The sequence below is a fragment of the Protopterus annectens genome, chromosome 16.part0, assembly GCF_019279795.1.
Source record: "Protopterus annectens isolate FY-2018-M chromosome 16.part0, PAN1.0, whole genome shotgun sequence".
NCBI classification, from domain to species: Eukaryota; Metazoa; Chordata; order Ceratodontiformes; family Protopteridae; genus Protopterus; species Protopterus annectens.
Genome location: NC_056750.1, coordinates 7,831,716 through 7,851,955, shown reverse-complemented (window position 1 = coordinate 7,851,955; position 20,240 = coordinate 7,831,716). Strand labels below are relative to the sequence as shown.

Sequence of the window (20,240 nt, the reverse complement as noted above, 5' to 3'; positions counted from 1 at the left end):
TTTATTTTGTAGATTCCTCATAGCTTGCAAATACTTTTTCTGTTACTCTAGAAGGGAGCAGAAATTCTCATTGATCCCTGAAGAAAACCAAAAGCATTGAAGTTGTGTATTTAAGATATCACCTAAAATAAAGTTGCCTTTTTATTAAAGTAAGAAGAAGCTGTAAAAGAGTTGAAAATTTTTCTAAATAACCATGTTAAACACAATGCAAGTGGAAAAACATTTCCTGAGAATATGTCTGTTATGTTCAAATACACAAGAAATAGGAAATGCCCAAACTGCAGAAGATATTGGTGGAATGAGACACACAACTATGCACATAGATGTGAGGGCTATGAAGTGGAAAGAAGAAATGAAATGCTGTCTCAAGACATTGTTGACTGGACTCAGGGTCTACAGACTAGTTATGAAAAAGATGACAGGAATGAAGTGTGGAAGTGGGTGACTGATTTACACTACACTGACCATCTGTGAAGAGGATGTAATAAGACTAATATAATTCTTTAAAGATACTTTGCATTGACTTATTTTACAGTAGATACTAGGAATGAAAGAATCTAGTCAGTTACTGTATTCAAAAAGTCTTTAATGATTCTCTTTCCTTCTTAGTTCAATAAGTCAGCTGTTGTGCAACTCGTATTATATACTTGAAGGTTATGGAAAAGCTGTTTAATTTGTCTTTTTTAAAGTACAATTGTAATTTAACTTTACTAAATTAGCAAAATTTGTACTCAGACATCAATCAAATGCTACACTGGGAGGAAATTATTTACCTGATGCATAACATTTAGTCAAGCATATTTCTATAATCTTTTGCATAAAATACAATATGATAAAATATGGCAAATTTAAAAAGGTTCAAGAAAGTTAATATACTTTTAATACATTTAAAATCAAAGTGTGATAATAACATGAAATTAAGAGTTAGTACATTGTATTAAATCAGTGATGAGGGTGTAAGGGATTCATCAAGTGTACAGCTGTTTTATGTGTAGAATAGAGTCTTTCCAGCAGTTTTCCCACCGTTGCACACTTGTAAACTTTGCTTCAGACTTCACTTTTATATTTTTTAGTTCTTTGTCCACCTCTTGTTGGTATTGCTGCAAAAATATGGTCAAATTATTATGAGAAATTACAAATAAATAGCATGAACTCACAGTAATAGTTTTGCTGTTCACTACCGATTTTTACTTTGTCACCTATTCTCACAAGTGCAACAAATAGGCTGACTAAATGTTTCCATTTTATTTCTGTCAGGGGACTGGCAGATGACAATAGTGCATACAGAGTTTATAATCAAGGTAACCATTTAAACTATATAACATCTTTAGCTTTAAAATTCACCAATGTTTTCTCTGTCAAAACAAAATGGAAGGAAATAAAAATAAGTAAGTTAATAACTAACTAAATAAATAATGGATATTAACAAAAGAACAGGGAATACAGTTAAACAGAATGAACTACATAATAAAAGCAAACCTTCACTTTGGGATATACAGTTGTGTAGGGTACTTACCACAACAGTACATCTCTGAAGAGAGGACATTAATAATAGTAAATCACAACATTTAAGTTTACTCCCCTCCTGTTCCATTTTTGTCTAGCCATGTTTTCATCAGCTGTCTCATTCTCTCCTACGAGGACCAGCCTTGGTCTTGTGGCTGTGAAGATAACTAAAGTAGGGTGCATGAGGCATGTACACACATTCAGGAGTATCATGCACTTTCTTCAGCTCAGTGAAATGGATTTCTGGTATATAAATTCCCAGTGCCCAGTGAAACAGAATACAAAGAAATGCAAGAACTAAAACTAATAAATACTTCAGTAAGCAGCAGTTAGAACAAACTATACAGCATTCCTCTAGGGAAGTGGAGGAAGAGTAACTTTACTGACACAGTGTTCTCTTCTGGAAGAGCTACTCAGACAAATAAATTACATAGGTATGATACCTTCACTGGGAAAGAGACCTAAAAGGGATCTATCAGGTAAAATCCCAGGCAGTATTTATAGGAGATGGAAGCTGGAAAGTTACAGAAACCCCCACTACCATAGCCATTCCAAAACCTGTCCCCAATCTAGATTGTGCTTTGAGTTTGTAATGTTTGGTAAATGTATGGGCCATGTAGCAGCTTCCAAAATATATTGCATAGACATATGTAACTTACTGAAGGTATTCCAACTCCATTGACATGAGCCTTAACAGTATCCTGTAATGGTTTATAGCAAATATTGTTAGCCAGCAACTTTGACATAGATTTTCTAAAGAGAGGTATGTTCTCTTTCCTTTTGTGAAGCAGACAAAGAGTTGATCTATTTTACTGACTTGATGTGTCCTTCTAGTATAGCACTTGACTTATCTGTATCCATCTAGTAAAGGCTAAAGATGATCCCCTTCCTTTAGATAGTTTTGCATTTAAAAAAAATAGAAGCTGAATGGAGTGATTTATAGATACTAATGAGACAAATTTTGGTATGAAGGAAGGATATATACAGACACACACACACACGCATGCATGCACACTTTTTTATAAATATTGAAACAGGCTGAAAGTTAAGAAAGAAAAAGATCACTAGAAGGGTAGTGTTAGGTTGAAAGAATTAATAAAGGGAAAGAAAAATCACTAGTGGGGTAGTTTTAAAGGGGTGAGGGGTCAGAAAGATAGTTAAGGATAGTGAGATTTATAGTCAGAACAGAGTTGTTTAAAGTAACTTATAGATCAAGAAGTTTCCTACTGGTTTTGATGGGTAAAGACTGGGGTAAGCTAGAGGAAGGCTCAAGGAGAGTAGGATGTTTATCTATTTGGACAGATGCAGGGGCAGATTTTAATATTTAGTCCAGATAGTTCTTTAGGGTGAGTTTAAATTTGTTGAAGCAGCTAATGGTGTTTATGCTGGCTGGAAAGGAGTTCCATAGTTTAGTGACAGTGTATGAGTAAAGGCAGTGTCTGGCTCTTTTGCTTGGTACATGAACAGTTATGAATTATTTTAAGAGCAAAGGGTTCTAGTGGAGCTATAGGGTATTAAAATGTTCTTAAGGGCAGGGCAGTTGTTTGCATTGTAAACAATTTTATGTGCTATGAACAGTTGAATGAGGTTAAGGTGATGTGGAAATTCCAGCCAGTTTAATTCTTTTAAAGCTTGGCAGTGATGTGAGCGGTATGAGCTACCTGTGGCAAATTTGACGATTTTGTGGTAGCACGACTGTAGCTTATTTTGTAGAGACAAGTGCAGGGAGTAAAATGAGATCACCATATAATAGGGAGGGAAACAAGTAAGTGTTGGCGAGAGATTTTTGGTGGTTCTGTCCATGAAATGTTAATGTCAGTACAGGACTCCAAATCTGCAATGTAAGTTTATTGTCAATGGTAACATAAAACACAGGGGTGCAAGGAGTCACTGATCACAAACACTGCTCGACAGAAAAAATGTAATATCACTTCCACAAAAATAATAACGACAAACACTGCACATACGTTTTCGTCCCTCTAAAGACTTCTTCAGACAGAAATAATACATTAAGCACCAATTAAGGCTTATATAGAAACTTCATTACTAATCAAACAATAAAATCACATTCATTAAATTATCACCATTTTTCTTAAACAGCCCTAACTAAAAAGTACTTAACTAAATAAAAACTGTAAGAATCAATAAAACTACATGAACTGATGGGATGACAGTCAATGTAAACAACTTCTTATATTAAAAACATTATTTTAAAATTTTTAAAAAACTAGAATACCATTTTATTATAAATAAATAGATTAATTAAATTAATCCTTCAAGCATTACTATAATCTATTTCCTCATGAATATGCTACCATCTAGTGGTCATAATAGATAATTACAATAACTTCACTTTAAATAAATTTCTAAAATGTACCTAAGACCAACATATATAAATATAAAATACATAAAAATCTAAAACTTTCACTCGAATTCACTTTATCAAATCATAATTTTGCTGCCCTTAGTTTTAACAGTGGGGCAATAGAGACATAGTCATTTAACCCAGGAAATCTACCTGAGTCCAAAGTGACCTGCCAATAAACCTCTTGGTACTCCAATTTTGCTTCCCATAAACCCCCTCGGATATCCTTTGGTACTGTTTTAATAACAAAAAATAATAATCTGGCCTGATCACATTGCAGGGTATGCTTAAACAGAGCGTTTTCTTAATTTTTTGTCCGGATATCACACCCATGCTCACATATCCGTCTTTTTAATTTTTGCTCTGTCTTCCCCACTTAAAAAGCCTGGCACTGACAACAGGTGGCCAGGTATACTATTCCGCTGGTATTACAGTTACTAAAACTGGAACTGTGCAGAATCATGTCTCTATCTTTAATCTCCATAAAACTCACATTAGAAATAAAACTACACTGACCACAAGCCCCACATTTAAAAGTACCATACTTTCTACATCCCTCATAACCTGTTATGTATTATGTCTTTCAAACAAATCTTTTAAATTTATTCCCCTTCTGTAGATAATCCTAGCCGGATGTTCTTGTAAACCTCTAAGGTCTGTTAAGGACATAAACCTATCCCATTCCTTGGAAAAAAATATCCTGAAAAATCCTTGAATCTAAGTTATATTCCATGGCAAAAGCCATCTGGTAATCATTATTGTTCATATTTACCAAGTGGGTAGTAGTGGTGTGTCCCTTCTTCCCCATAATGGGAAAATATCTAGTATCTCTAAGGCTCATCACATATTCACTAACGTCCATCAACATTTCCTTAGGGTATCCCCTTTCAAGAAATAAACCTTCCAAATATTCACATTCTTTTATAAAATCCTCATGTAAGTAGGTCAACCGGCTGGCCCTAATAAGTTGGCCCTTGTAACTATTCTTCCTTTGTTGATAAGGGTGTGCACTCTGAAAGTGTAGGTATGAGTTTGAAAAAGTTTTCTTAAGGAACACCCTGGATTTAATACCCCCCTGAGTTTTACAAATACTCACATCCAAAAAATCAACTCTATCATATTGTATATTGTGAGTAAATTTATGAAAAGAGGTAGTACTATTAATATATTTTATAAAGTCCCTCAAATTTTCTTCAGAGTCCTTCCAAAAAATACAAATATCATCAAGAAACTTCTTGTATAAGACCCAGCAATTATTATAGTCAGAGTTGAAAATAAAAGACTTTTCCCACCAGGACAGGATTATATTTGCGTAGGTGGGGACATAACTGGCCCCCATAGCTACCCCCTTTACCTGGTGAAAAAATTCCCCACAAAAATAAATAAAATTGTTCTTCAATATTAATTCCATAAGGCACAAAATAACATGTAGCTGGTCACTAGGTATAGGGCCTTTTCCAACCAATCTAAGCTTACATATTTCCATATGTTGGTCTTAGGTTTGTTTGTTTGTGTCTTTCAGCTTTTCCTGGTTAGGGGTCGCCACAGCGGAACTCCGCTAATGATTGGTAGTGGATTTTTACATACCGGGTTACCAGCCCTGACGCACAACCTTCAACGAAGGCACGCCCCATTCACGTATGCCTCTAGCTGAGAATCGAATGGGACAACGTCTTGCTAGGCGACAACACCGCAGTATATATATGTTGGTCTTAGGTACATTTTAGAAATTTATTTAAAGTGGTGAAGTTATTGTAATTATCTATTATGACCACCAGATGGTAGCATATTCATGAGGAAACAGATTATAGTAATGCTTGAAGGATTAATTTAATTAATCTATTTATTTATAATAAAATGTTAGTCTAGTTTTTTAAAAAATTTAAAATAATGCTTTATTTTGGTGGAAGTGATATTAAATTCTTTCTGTCGAGGCGTGTTTGTGATCATTGACTCCTTGCAACCCTGTGTTTTCTGTTACTGGTCATTTCTGAGGGTTGTGTCTTCTGTTTTTGCTTGGATTTATTGTCAATGGTAATACCTTTTAGTTATGCACTTACCATAACTTTAGATGTTTGGGATCCATCTCGCCTACATTCTGTACTGATGGGTTCGGAGCCGATCCTCGACTCCGACTCGGCACCCTATGCAATAGAGCGAAGTCTCTAATTGGCTGAGCTATTCTATATCCCAGGATGCACCACCACCAATTCCCCAGATCTTGTTTGTCCGCACACATGCACTGCTGATATAACATTGCCAGATGTTTCAAGATGAAACGGTCGAACTCGAACCATCCGGTCTCTTCTGATCTCCAAGGCAGGGGGAAGGAGGGTAGAGATGGATCCCAAACATCTAAAGTTATGGTAAGTACATAACTAAAAGATGTTATGTGATCCTATCTCGCCTACATTCTGTACTGATGGGACAGCGTCCCTAGCACCTGATTCCTGGGTGGCTCACTGGAAAACACTCCTGAGAACTGTGGAAGGAAGCCGATGCCACATCCAATTTGTAATGAGAAATAAAGGTGTGAGGAGAGGACCAGGTAGCCGCAGCACAAATGTCACTAATGGCAAGCTTAGCATGAAATGCTGTTGAAGTAGTCATAGCCCTTGTAGAATGAGCTTTCACAGTGGTTGTAAGCTCTCTATTAGAAAGAAAATAAATATGACTGATACAGTCTCTGATCCACTTGGCAATAGTGACCTTTGGTGACGGCTTTGCCCAATTTATTGTCTGAAAAGGACACAGACAACTGATCTGTTTTTCGTGTTTGGTGCATCCTATCTAAGTAGAAACGCAATTGTCTATGGACATCCAATGAATGGAAGATATATTCTGCTCTGTCTGAGTAATTGGGGAAGAAAACTGGAAGTTCCAAAGACTGTTGAAGACAGAAACTCGAACAAACTTTGGGAACAAAAGATGGATTAGGCCTAAGGGATACTCTATCCTTGTGAAAAACCAGGTACGGCGGGTTGACACATAGGGCTTGAAGTTCCGAAACTCTTCTGGCTGATGTAATTGCCACCAAAAATGCGGTCTTCCAGGAAAGAAATTTCAAGTCAGAAGTTGCTGCCGGTTCGAAGGGGGAAGAGGTCAAGGCACCTAATACGAAATTGAGATCCCATGGTGGGGCAGGATGAGAAACTGGAGGACGTAGCAGCCCAGCACCTTTCATGAAGGCTTTACACAACTTATTGCTCATCAAAGGTGGGTCTATACTTGCATGAAAATTAGAAATAGCTGCTAATTGAACCTTAATGGTAGAGACTGAAGAACCTTGATTGAACAGGGAAGCTAGGAATTTCAAAACGTCCGCCACCGGGGTAGTAATGGGATCTAAACCCCGGAGTTGGGCCCAAATGGCGAATCTCTTCCATTTACTATTATACATTTTCTTAGTCGAATTCTTGTGGGCAGAGGACAAGATATGTATAACTTCTGAGTCTAAAACCTGGTTCCTGACTATAGTCGGAAGTGGAGGAGCCAAGCTGTTAACTTCAGTGAGTGAAGGGACTGGTGAAGCTGTCCCGACTGGTGGATCAAGAGATCTGGAACCTGGTCCAGGAACCATGGACCGTCCAGTGCATTTCAAGAAATGGCAGCCAGACTTGACGAGGCCAGTATGGGGCAACTAAAATCATCTTGCACTGCAAGTGAATTGCCTTCTGGATCACCCTGGGGAGAAGGGGAACTGGAGGAAAGGCGTACAGTAAGCCGGTGGGCCAAGCTTGGACTAGGGCGTCCTTGGGAAACCTCCCCAGACTCGGGGTAAGAGAAAAGAACCGTAGACATATCGTGTTGAGGGGGGTTGCAAAGAGGTCGCAACAAGGAGTTCCCCATCTTCTGAAGATCTGAGATGCTACTCTATGGTTCAGAGACCACTCGTGCGGGGAGAGAATGGTTCTGCTCAGTCTGTCGGCTATCACATTGGATCTCCCCGGAATATGTGTTGCTACCAAGAAATGGTTGGTTGCAACAGCCCAATTCCATACCCTCATGGCCTCTCTGCAGAGAGGGTAGGACCTGGTCCCTCCCTGCTTGTTCAGGTACCAGACTACTGACATGTTGTCGGACTGAACGGCAATCATACCTTGGGGGAGGTAGCTGTGTAGTGCTTGAAGCGATAGAAGCCCCGCCCTCATAGTATGTTGATGTGTAGGGAGCTCTCGTCGGGGTGCCACTCGCCTTGGACTGACTTGCCCAGATAATGTCCCCCTCACCCCGTCTGGGAGGCATCCGTAGTCAAAGTGGTCACTGGAGGAGGAGGCCTGATCCAGATTGGAGGAGAGAAGCCACCAACGGAGGTCCTGTTTGCACGTCTCCGTGATTATAATGTGGTGACTGAGAGGAAGTTCCTGATACGACCACTGGACCGACAGGAGCCACTGGAGAATCCTCATGTGCAATCTTGCTAAGGGCACCAGGAGAACGGTAGCCGACATGGAACCCAACAGTTGTAGGACCATCCTTGCTGGGGCTTGGCGTTTGAGGAGCAACGCTCGGACTTGGGATTGTAATGTTTCTATTCTCTCTGTAGGAAGATAGACCTGCATTTGCTTTGAGTCTATCTCTACCCCGATAAACCGTATATGCTGAGATGGCAGCAACACAGACTTTGCCCAGTTGAAGGTGATTCCTAGGGAGGTGCCTAGAGATATCGTGGCTGCTAGATTCTGTAATAGTAGATGCCTGGAGGTGGCAGTTAGGAGCCAGTCGTCTAGATACGGAAACACCTGGAATCCTAGACTCCTCAGGTGAGCAGTCACCACCGCCAAACATTTGGTGAACACCCTGGGGGCTGTGGTGAGACCAAAGGGCAGTGCGCAGAACTGGAAATGACTGTCTCCCAGGCTGAAGCGCAGATGTCTCCTGTACGCCTGATCTACCAGAATGTGATAATAGGTGTCCTTAAGATCTATGGAGCACATCCAAACACCTTTCTCCAGTAGCGGGAGAATGGATTGTAGGGTGACCATCCGGAACTTGGACTTCTTGACTGATCGATTCAGGTTGCTGAGATCCAAAATGGGCCTCAAGTCCCCGGTCTTTTTTGGCACTAAAAAGAATTTTGAGTAAGTCCCTAATCCAGTCTGGTCTATGGGGACCGGTTGGATGACTCCTTTTTGAAGCAGCTTTGAAATTTCGATGGCTGCAATATCCCGTTGACTGGGTGGAGGGTCCGGGATTTTCCTGGATGGAGGGGGGGGGTGTGAAAAGGGGATGACGTAACCTCCGGCGATGATTCAGAGCACCCATTGGTCCTGAGTGATACTCTCCCAGGCCTTTAGGTGCCTCGAAAAACGACCCCCGACTGGCTCCGGAGCTGCACAGTCGGGCAATCCTTCAGGGATGCTGAGAGGTTGAAAAGCCATGAAAGGACTCGCGGTCTCCAGTGTTACGGGGGCCTCTGCCGCCTCTGGGATGGCGTCTTTTCCCCTCCTCTGCCTCTAGAGGGGGGATCGTCCTGCTGTGAGGGGTAATTCTTCTGAGATTTACGGAACCACATTTTCCCTCCTCTTTTAGCCTTGGGATAAGGCCGAAAGGGAGAGGAAAACCGTGCTCCTACGGCAGTCAAAGTTTTACCCTCTTGTTCACAGTGGGTCAAGGTGTCCTTTACCTTGGGTCCGAACAAAGAGGACCCATCAAAGGGAGCGTCGGCAAAGGAAGACTTGAAGGCCTCCGCAAAATGACACAGGCGGAGCCAGGCTTGTCTCCGTAGAGCAACACCGTACCGCCGCTCTACCCCTCGGCTGCATCTGAAATGAGCCTCATGGACAAGTTTGATATCGACGACAGGGTAGCCAACTGAGAGCTAACCGTCTGGGCTAACTGCTCAGGTAGGTTACCAGAGAGGGTATCTGAGAGTTCCTTGATCAGGTCCCTCTGAAGTCTAGTGAAGTGCGTGAGGTAATTCAGAGACCTTAATGTAAAGGCCTCTGCAGAAAGGGTGCGCTTACGGTCCATGCTCCTAGACTCCTTATTAGGGGGATGGATGGACGTCGAAGCCTCTGCCACATCTTGCTGGGTAGCAGATGCCACCACCATAGCATCTACAGCCACACCCTTGGTGAGAAATTCCTTTGCCGGCGGGCGCTGACAAAAATTTGTTAGGGCGAGCAGGCACTGGTTCCACAGAATCTGGATGTTCCCACGCCTCGAGAGATAAAAGCCAGGAGCCCCTCGAAGCCCGGAGACACCCAGGAGGCGGAGGGCTGAGGCCTTGAGGAACACCGAGTCAGAGGGGGTTTGGTCTGCCAGCCGCCTTGTTGCTTGAGGACTTCCAGGATGTCCATAAAGGAGACATCATCCGAGGGCGACTTGGTGGACCCTTCCGCATCATCAAAATCGGTGTCGGAGGTGATAGACTCATCAGGAGTCGCGTGCTTCCTCTTGCACTGTTTTTTCTGGGGTTCCTCTGAAGACTCTTCAGAGGGACCTCCAGGGACCCCAATGGGGGTGACCTCAGGCCCCAGGGCTCCGCTGTCTTGAGACAGGGGACTACAAGGACCCAGTCTCCATGCCTAGGAAGGTGCCGGGGAGACAGTGGAGGTAGCCAAAGAAGATTTGGCCAAAGCACTCCTCATGGCTCTAAAGGCCGGACCCCCAGAATCCTGGGAAGGTCCGACCCCCAAATCCATAACAGCAGACGGCACTCCGCAGCCCGGCCGAGAGAGAGGCTCGGAACCGAAAACATCGGTCCCGAAACGTCACTTCCGGGGCCGACCGAAGAGGTCCGTGTACCGAACTCCGACCCAGAGGCCGGAGTAGGAGTAAGGGACGGAGCCGACCCGGACACCTCCATCGGCTCCACCAGCACCGACTCCAACGGTGCCGAGGCTGTTGGAGGAGGAACCAAGGCTAAAGGGTGGACCATCAGCTCCGAAGCCGACTGGGCTGGAGCCGAAACTAACTTTTTGTAGACTGGAGACTGAAACAGCCTTTGGAGCACCCTGTCAATGTCCGAATCTGACATCTTGGAAGATCGGGAGGAGATAGAACAGATCCGACTAGACTTCTCCACCGGTTCCGAAGGACTAGGGGACCGGCTCCGAATTGTCTCAATCAAAATCGGTGCTGAAGGAGACTCCATTGTAATTTCCCTCGGTGCCGAAGAGGCCTTCGGCACCGAAGGGAAAGAGTTTGAGCGGACAACCCTCATGAGCTCTGAAATCAGCGGAGCCGATGAAGGTGATCCGCCTCTCGAAGCTCCAGCCATCGGCTCGAAGCCAGAGGAGTCGAGGCTGGAGGCACCGAGGCAGACCGTTCCGCCCTCGGCTCCGAAGTCCGTGGAGCCGATGGAGAAGTCTGCCTAGATTTCTTAGTGGTCGGTTCCGACGGGCTGGTGAACCCGGCGATTTCTTTTCTTAGAGGAAGAAGAAGAGGAAGATAAGGCCTCTTCAAAAGTAGGCTTAATAAGTCCTTTTAAAAATCAATTTATTTTCCTCTCTTGGAGGGACTCGAGGAAAAAGCGTGACACACACTACAAGACTCCTGAAGGTGTTTGGGTCCTAAACAGTACAAAGGAGTGATCATCCGTTATAGACATTTTGTAATTGCATCTAGTGCATTTTTTAAATCCAGGGGGTCTATGCTCTTTTGACATAATGCCAAACAGTTAGAAAACAACACAGGAAAACTGAATAATTAGAACAAATACACTTACAGAAAAAATAAGTTAACCAAAAGGTATTGGTCACACAACAGGAGGGCCAAGAACCCTCTAACTAAAAACGGGAACTTGATCACCTCACAAACACTACACAAAAACGCTCTACTCACGTCAACGGAAAACTTTCCTGAAAAAACAGTTTTACCACAAAAATCAGAAAAACTCACTCATACACAACGATAGCTGTTAAAACAGCTTTGGTTAAGTTTAAGAAAATTCCTGACAGAAAATTCTAATAAAGAAAGCACTTAGCTCAGCTAAGCCGCGCTTGCTTTGCAAGCCTTTGCAAGCTGCAATTGGTGGTGGTAAGCATCCTGACAGAAAATTCTAATTAGAGACTTCGCCTATTGCATAGCTCAGCTCGAGACCACGTCTTTGCTTTGCAAGCGAGATAGGATCTGGGATAACATCTAATAGTTTAGCATGGGATATGATTTAATTTTCTGTGTTGCTTTGCGAGAAAATATGAAAGTGAGAATCAGGTGAGAGGGGCTTTTTAGGAAAGAGTAGACACTTTGTTTTTTGGCATTAAGAATTAGTTGTGATTCAGTTAACCAGGCTTCGGTTGTGGTGAAGGCATCCTGGGTTATTTGTTGGAGGTTATTTGAGGAGGAGATGATGGAGTATCATCTGCATATTGGATAATAGAGTGAAGAGGAGAAGCAGAGTGAAGGTTGCTGATAAACATGTTAAAGAGTAAAGGTTCAAGTATGGACCCTTGTGATACTCCAGTTTGGTTGGTTTGGTATTCTGATAGGGTATTTTGCCATTTTATGCATTGTTGCTGTTAGTGAGGTAGCTATTAAACCACTGGTGAGTGGGTGGGGTGCAGCCAATATTAAAAAGGTGTAGAAGTTTTTTTTGTGTGATACTGTATTAAAAGCCTTCGATAGGTCTCGTAGTACTACTGAAGTGATATTATCTGAGTCGATGGATCTCTGTACAGTATCCATGAAGGAGATAAGTGCAGTGCTTGTGCTGTGTGAGGCACAAAAGCCATGTTGGGTGGGGGTGAGAAGGTTGTTGTGAGTGAGATGGTGAAGTAACTGTTCATGGATGCACTTTTTGAGGAGTTTGAATAGTGGACAGAGGATAGAGATTGAACGATAGTTAGAGGGTTCATTGGAGTTACCACCTTTGTGAAGTGGGATGATGATGGATTTTTTTCCAGAGGTTCAGAACATATGATTCTGTAATTGAGCAGTTGATGCAAATGGAGTATGCTATGGCCTTGGCAGCAGGTTTTAAGTATTCTGCTGGTAGTTCATCAGAGAAGAGAGAGAGCATGATTTTAATTTTCTGGGAGTCTCTGAATTTCTGTGGTTGGTATTGGTTGTAGTGAGAAGAAGCTAGATGGTACAATATTGCTTTGGTGAAGGAGAGAAGAATTGTCTATGGGGGGGTCTTTCTAAGTCAGGACTGCTTTGGGGGGTTAGAGGAGGAGGGTGAAAGGAATTTGATAGGGTGAGGGTAGAGAGAGAGGAGTCTGTTATTAATTTGTGTATGCTATTTATAAAATGTGAGTTGAGCACATTGGCCATTTGTGATGACATTTTTTCTGGGCATGGTGATGAGTTTTGTTTGGTGCCAGGGTAAGGAGATTAGTGATGCTTTTCCTGAATTGTTTTAGGTTGCTTCTATGGTTGCTCAGTTAATTAGAGATATAGTTTCTCTTGTCAGTACCTACTAGCTTTTTAGATTTGTTTCATAAGTATTTGTATCTAAGTAGGTTACATTCATTTTTGTTTTTATGCCATTCTTTCCAGGCCTTGTTCCTATTGTATAGTAGTTGTTTAGTGGCCTTTGTTAGCCAGGGTGTTTGGTTTGATTTTACTCTTTTAGTATGGGGAGAAGCTAGGGTGTTGAGTGCATCTAGGGATTATAATAGTATCAAGCATCATCCAATGGGAGAGTTTTTAGTGGGCCCCAATCTGAGAGTTTCAGAATGTTGATAAATTCTTGTTGATCAAAATGTTTTAAGTTTCTGGTGGTTTTATAGTTATGAGATTTCGATATATGTGAAGTGATCTATAAGTGAAAACAGGTAAGTGGTCGCTGAGTATATTGGGTAGGGTCTTTGGATTTGAGTATTTACGTGGCTCTGAAACTACGATCCAGTCTCGAGGGTCTATTGCTGTTGAGCATTCTGGTAGGGTTGGTGACGAGTTGGGTGAACTTGTAGAGATTTACGCTGTTTGTTGGGGAGTCAGTTATTAAATCTTTCCAACTGATGTTTACATCTCCCATAATAACAATTTTGTTGCAGATATTTTCTGACATCCGGGAGAGGATGTCCTCAAGGGTTTGAATATTTTGTCCTGGTGGGATATACAGATGAACTATGCATAGCTGTTTAGATTTGTTAATTTGCAGGGTTCCTATTAGGATTTCAGCATTTGGAAATGATGGCAATGTTTTCTGGAAGGGTAGAATTGTAAGACCGTTAGCATAGATTAGGAAAACCTCACCTCTTTTTTTTCTTGGTTCTATCTTTCCGTAGTATGTTATAGCCTGAGGGTATTATTTCAATATCTTGGATTTGGGGTTTTAGCCAGGTTTCAGTGACTGCTATGATGTCAGGGGTGTTTTGTGTTAGCCAAGCATGAAAGTCTGTAATTTTGTTATAGACACTACGAATGTTTAAGGTTCCTAAGAGTAGATATTTAGAAAATGGAGTTTGGTTGAGTGTAGTTATGCCTGAGGGTCCTGGGTTGGGGTAGATGTCACCACATATTCTGTTTTGGTTGTTAAGGGAATGTTTTGGAAGAATGTTTTCTTTTTTTATAGGTTGTTAGATAGTAGTAGATGGTTTTATTTATGGTGGTATAGGGCAATATTTTTAGTATTGATAAATGAATGAAATGGTGTTTGAGTAGGCTGGGTGATATGTTATGGAAACTGTTTAATGGTTTGTCACTGCATAGGGGAGAAGTTGTAGAAGTACTAGTTGTGGGGTGAAGTGCAGATTTCGAGGAGGTAATAAGAATTGGTAAGCTAAGAGCAAGAGTTAGAAACAGATTAGGGACAGTGGAGTATGTAGGGTGTGCCATACTTGTAAAATGGCTTTAGAAAGGTTTTGGAGTGTGGAAGTTACTGTTATGGGTGGAAATTAGGGAAGACTAGGGAGGAGGCTGTCGAGGAGGGGCAGGATACAGACAGAAGTGGATTGTGTGAGTGGGTGAAAGTTGACTGGAGGGGGTGGAGTTACTGCTAAGTATAAATATGGGGGGTGCAGGGGTGGGTGTGAAAGGTGGTAGGACAGGGGACAGGAGTCAGACAAAGGGTGAATGGAGCAGGCAGAGCCAGCCCAACAGCTGCTAAGAATAAAACAAATTTCAGTGAGACTTGGAACTGAAACTATGGAATGGTAAGTAAGTGAGAGCTGTGACCGCTAGTTTTTGGGGGTGATTTTGTATTTACAGCAGCAGTATGCTATGCTTTGTAAGCAGCACTTTTAGCTGGGAGACACTAATTCAATTACAGTCTCCATGGGGAAAACAGCTTTTTTAGTGATATCGTTTCAGTATGAAACACCACATCAAGAGGCTAGCATATAAGAGCTATCAACTCTAATTTTAGATCTGTCAGGGATGCTTGAGTGTGTACTGTAGATTATTATTGAGGGAAGAACAAGGCATGAATGAATGTATAATAAACAGTCAACACTAGCAAGTGAGACCATTTACAAGGTCAGTTAAGATAAAATAAAGTGAAAACACATTTAAAGTGAGATGAATTTAGACCACATCACCATTATGTGCTGAACATGATATGAATGATCATGCATAATACCATAGTGCTAGTTCTGAATGCAGCACATAATACTCCCAGAGTTAGAAAACAGAAACTGAGGGCAGTCATATGAAGACTCACATGAACACACCACACAATTCAATTCATGCTAACTTGAAGGCTACAATGCACAGGTTGATTTAAAACAAGAACAATGGTAAGCAGACTTTGTCAAAAACAATTCCACAAGGACCAAAACAACAAGGTGAGTCAATGTCTGGCACTGTTGGACAGCCGACTGCCAATGTGCACATAAGTGAGGACATTAGCAGAGGCAAAGGCCATGCAGAAAGAATGGCCATTTTCATTAGGAGGAAGGGGTGGTTGAATTTTGTGGTGAAATCATAATTTACTGTATTGAATGAATCAGATAAAAAAGAGCAGCTAGTATTCAGAGCAGAGGACTGAACTACAGATACAAGCCTTTTATTTTTTAAAGTCCAGTTGGACTTTGGGTTGGTTAGAATAATGTTTTATAAGCTAAAAATAAATATGTGATAACTTATGAAATATTATAAAAATATTTACAACCTTTGCAGGGAGGGGAGAGAGAGGAGCTTTACTTTTAAATTGACCTTCACTTGAATATTACTGATATATTATGAATACTTAATTACAGCTCTACAGCTTTCATTGTGGTGGGTCACAGTAAATCATAACACCTGGATAGAATCCCAAACAGTACTATCCTTCTTTGGGATGTAGATATATGAATTAATATTTTATTTATTTGTTTACTGTCATCTGAATATTGGGTAGATGGGCTGGTCACCAGACCCTTTTCATCCACAACCCAGGCCCATAAGGCTAAGAGTTCAGTACATCAAGTATTCAGATATATCAAATTATTTACAATGCAGACAGAAAAATACAGTAAAACGCAGATTTACAAGAAATAATTTGAGCAAACAAATATTTGCATTTCTGACAGAGAAAGACAACTGCAGATTTCCAAGCAAAATTTTGAATGCAAGAATGTACCAAACTTGGTAGTGACTTCTTCATGTGATAGTGGGTTTAAAATGTGTAACAGTAAATAATGTGTCTTACAGCTGCCAGTCAAATAATATTCAGAAACATAATAGATTAAAATAGCACAATATTTACAATCCAGCTTTTGATACAAAAAGATCTGGAATAATAAAATACAAAATGAGGAAGGTAAAAGTGACTTCAGCATAAATATTGTACACAGAATCAGTACTGTGGCAATGTGCTTGAGGTTATGTCCTCTGTGTGTTTAAACCTTTTCTTTATAGCAGATTGAGCCACATGCTTTAAGAAAGAACTCTTTCCCTTGATTTTGAACATGCATTAAATATCTTCCTGCTTGATTTCTGTTAGCAGTTGGTTTCAGATGGCAGGTGCAAGCTTTGCAAATGTCCTACCCTTTAGTTGTCTTAAATCTAGTTCTAAGTAGGGAAAGGCTATTATCATTTATATTCATTAGTTCATAGCTGTGTTGTCTGATTTGCAACTTGGATTTTAATGGAGGGAAGGTAATGGACCAACTTGATGATTTTAAAGACCTGGGAGGACAGTAGTAGGTTTGCCCTTTCATTCACTGGCAGCCATTTTACTTTAAAAAGCAGTAAGCAATGATAGGATCTTTAGTGAGGACGTAATGTAAATCTGCAGATTTTGTGAATTGCTATTTTTATTTACGTGTGTGTGTGTGTGTGTGTGTGTGTGTGTGTGTGTGTGTGTGTGTGTGTGTGTGTGTGTTTGAGTGGAACATTACTAATGGAAATCTATCATTCAATTTTCAGAATTACTCTCTTAATTGCTACAGCTTGGCACAAGGCTGGTGTAAGTAAGTAGGGCATTATGCTGCACAAATTTAGCTGCAAAAGTGCTTTGTTTATCAGAAATGACCATATGTTTAGGGAAGGATAGCGAGGGGTCAATGGTGAGGCCAGGGTATCTTCATTTACTGGAAGGGAGCCTCAATTTCCATCTGTAACAACAATATTGCTGTGTCTGGAAATATTTGAGGTATTCCAAAATCATGATGATAGATTTTATGGTGCTGATAAGCAACCAGTTGTTTTGTGTCTAGTTGCAAATCGTACTGAATCTTGTAGTTTAGGCTGGAGCTGTGCAATTTTATTATCAGCATTCATTATAATATTCAGATTAGAAGGTCACTGCTGAAATCACTGATAAAAAGTGAGAAAAGCAATAGGGGCCTAAATTAAGTCACTGAAATTGTATTCCAGCGAATACCTATTCACCAACACCTAATCAGTGAAAATCGCTTCAGTGATTAACTCAATTTACTAAGGGCAAGGAAATACTTGCCTGAAGTACAATGGAGCAACATCTATGTCAATCGAACCCACCCAATGTGGGGGGCTTCACCCCCCCCCCCACACACACACCCCTAACTATATATACCAACTCCGAAATCGTACTACAGTGGAGAAAAGGGCAATGTTCTGTTGTTGGCCAGCTACGTCCTTGCCCTTAGTAAATTCAGCTAATCACTGAAGCAATTTTCGCTAATTAGGTGTCTGTGAATAGGTGTTCACCAGAATACAATTTTGGCAACGTAATATAGACCCAAGCAATAGACCCAGAACTGAACCTAGGGTATTCCTGCTGTGAAGGTACCTATTTTTGAGAAAGTTTTCTTTGTACAGATCTGGGATAATCTGTCATGAACTTTGGAACTATAATATTGCTTGGTTTTAAAGCTGAAAACTGCTTAGCTTATGAAGAAGAAAGTTAAGGTTGACTGTTTTGAATGCTCTGGTCTTGTCCATGGTTAGCCCACCTGTTAACCTAGATTCATCCCTATTATTGAAGATTTGGTTGATGGCTTTGAATGGCGCAGTCACAGTACTACAGAAGCTGCAGAGCCACATTGGGCACCACAAAGAAGTCCATACTCATTAACGTGGTGTGTAACTTGGTTACGGATAATCTTTCTGCAATTTGTGTAAGTGGACGAAGGTTGGGTATTGGTCTAAAATCCTTACAGTCCTTGGCATGAGGCGTCTTAGGAAGAATGGTGATGACTACATGCTTGAATTGGGCAGGGAACACCCTAAAGTAATTGACCAGTTGGATGCGTGTGAAACGGATTTTGCAATATGAGCAGCTATTAATTTAAGAAAAGCTGGATGCACCTTAGAAACAAATGCATCACTCACTTCACTGAGATTCAGCAGGGATTTTTTAATCAGCTTTTTTTTTCAGAAATTGAAATTAGAATGTTGGGATGTAAGCTGCTAGAAGTCACAAACCATTTATTGTTATACATTCAGACAAAATAACTCTTCCCTCATCCATATTTTGTCATTAATAACTATAGCTATATTGTCTGTATATGCCAAAAACAATGAAATCACTACCTCCTTTTACATCACATATCTAGCATCTTTCATTTTATAAGGTACTTCACTCACTATCACATTCATTACTACTGCAAACAGTATTCCACTTATGGGACATCCTTGTCTTATACTACACGTCATGCATAGTTCGTTACTCAGCCACCCATTCACTAACACTCTGACTATGATATCAATATGCTGACATGCACACTGTCCTTATTCCATACTTCTACATAACATCCCACACACCATCATGTCCTACTGTATCAAATGCCTTGCTAATGTCACCTACTATAACTTTAATATCCTCCCTTTTATTTATATCATCCACAATTTCTCTCACAACCAAAAACAATTCTTGACATCCATTCCCTTTCATACCATATATACTTCCTTCTGTAATATCCATCATCCTTCCTTCCTTTCTCTCATAAAAACATTATAATCTGTGTTATTAAGTGTGATGGGTCTCCAGTTTTTTTTATTTTATTCTTCTCATCTTTCTTTCATATAAATTGTAATATCCCCTAGATAACACTTCGTAATCAAACTCTTCCTTCAACCATTCATTCAGTACATTTGCAAAATACTCTTTTTGCCAGTCCATTAATTTCTTGTGTATTCCTTACCCTATACTAACTGGGCCGGATGCTTAACCATCACTTACTTTCCTCAGTACTTCATCCAATTCTCTAATAATAATTTCTTTTTCAAATTATTCCTTAACTCATTCTGGCTGGGCATTTTTTTACTTTCCAGTCTCTCCTGTTTTACTGTACAACAATACTCATAATTTGCTCTTTTTACGTTTTTCATTTTTCTCATTATATCAATGTCCTCCTTTATTATTCTACCCAGATATGCTCCCCCTGTAAGTAATATCTCTGCCTAAACAGTCATGCCTTATTTTTTTCTCAATTTCTTTTATATGTTTCTTTTTCGATATCATAATACTCTCTTGTCTTATTCTCTAAATTCGCTAATACATTTCTACACATTCCTGTACTTCACTTTCTATTCCTTTCTTATATCATCCTATCAAAAAAAAAACACATTTTATACTACTTTTTAAATTCAATCCACAATTCAAAGCAGTTTTGTAGAAGTCTTTCATGGTTATATTACCCTTCCTTAACTCCAACACTTCTCACTCTCCTATTTCATCCCCAAAATTTCTCACTTATTCCGTTATTCCCTTTTCTGTGTTAATGTACTCCCTTTCATCCATAACCTCCATCCATATTGCTAAATGGTCTGAAAAAGCCACCACTACTGTATCACCATCTGCTACCCCCAAGCATTCTGATAATACAAAATAATCAATTTCACATCCAAGTATCCCACTTCTATAATCCAATTAGCTTTTGCTCCAAACAGCTAATTTACTACATTTTATCTCTTTCTGTATTTTTTTTACATCTTTCCCCTTCTTTTTACATTTTCCCCATAAATCACAATTCAAGTCCCCTGCAATTATAGTTTTTCATGTTAACTACCATATACTGTAATATTTAATGAAACATATTCTGTCTTTCCTTGCTAGTTATATATGAATATAATG

General features: G+C 40.4%; 1 protein-coding gene across 1 annotated transcript in view; it reads right to left on the bottom strand.

The window, feature by feature from the left end:
- Nucleotides 1–569: 569 nt before the first annotated feature.
- Nucleotides 570–20,240, bottom strand: part of CCDC180 (coiled-coil domain containing 180) — a 2,826,277-nt gene continuing 2,806,606 nt past the window's right edge. Inside the window, exon 36 of the mRNA XM_044058396.1 lies at nt 570–1,100. Within this exon, the coding sequence (XP_043914331.1) occupies nt 969–1,100 (132 nt within the window). The 3' untranslated portion in view covers nt 570–968. The remainder of the gene's footprint in view (nt 1,101–20,240) is intronic.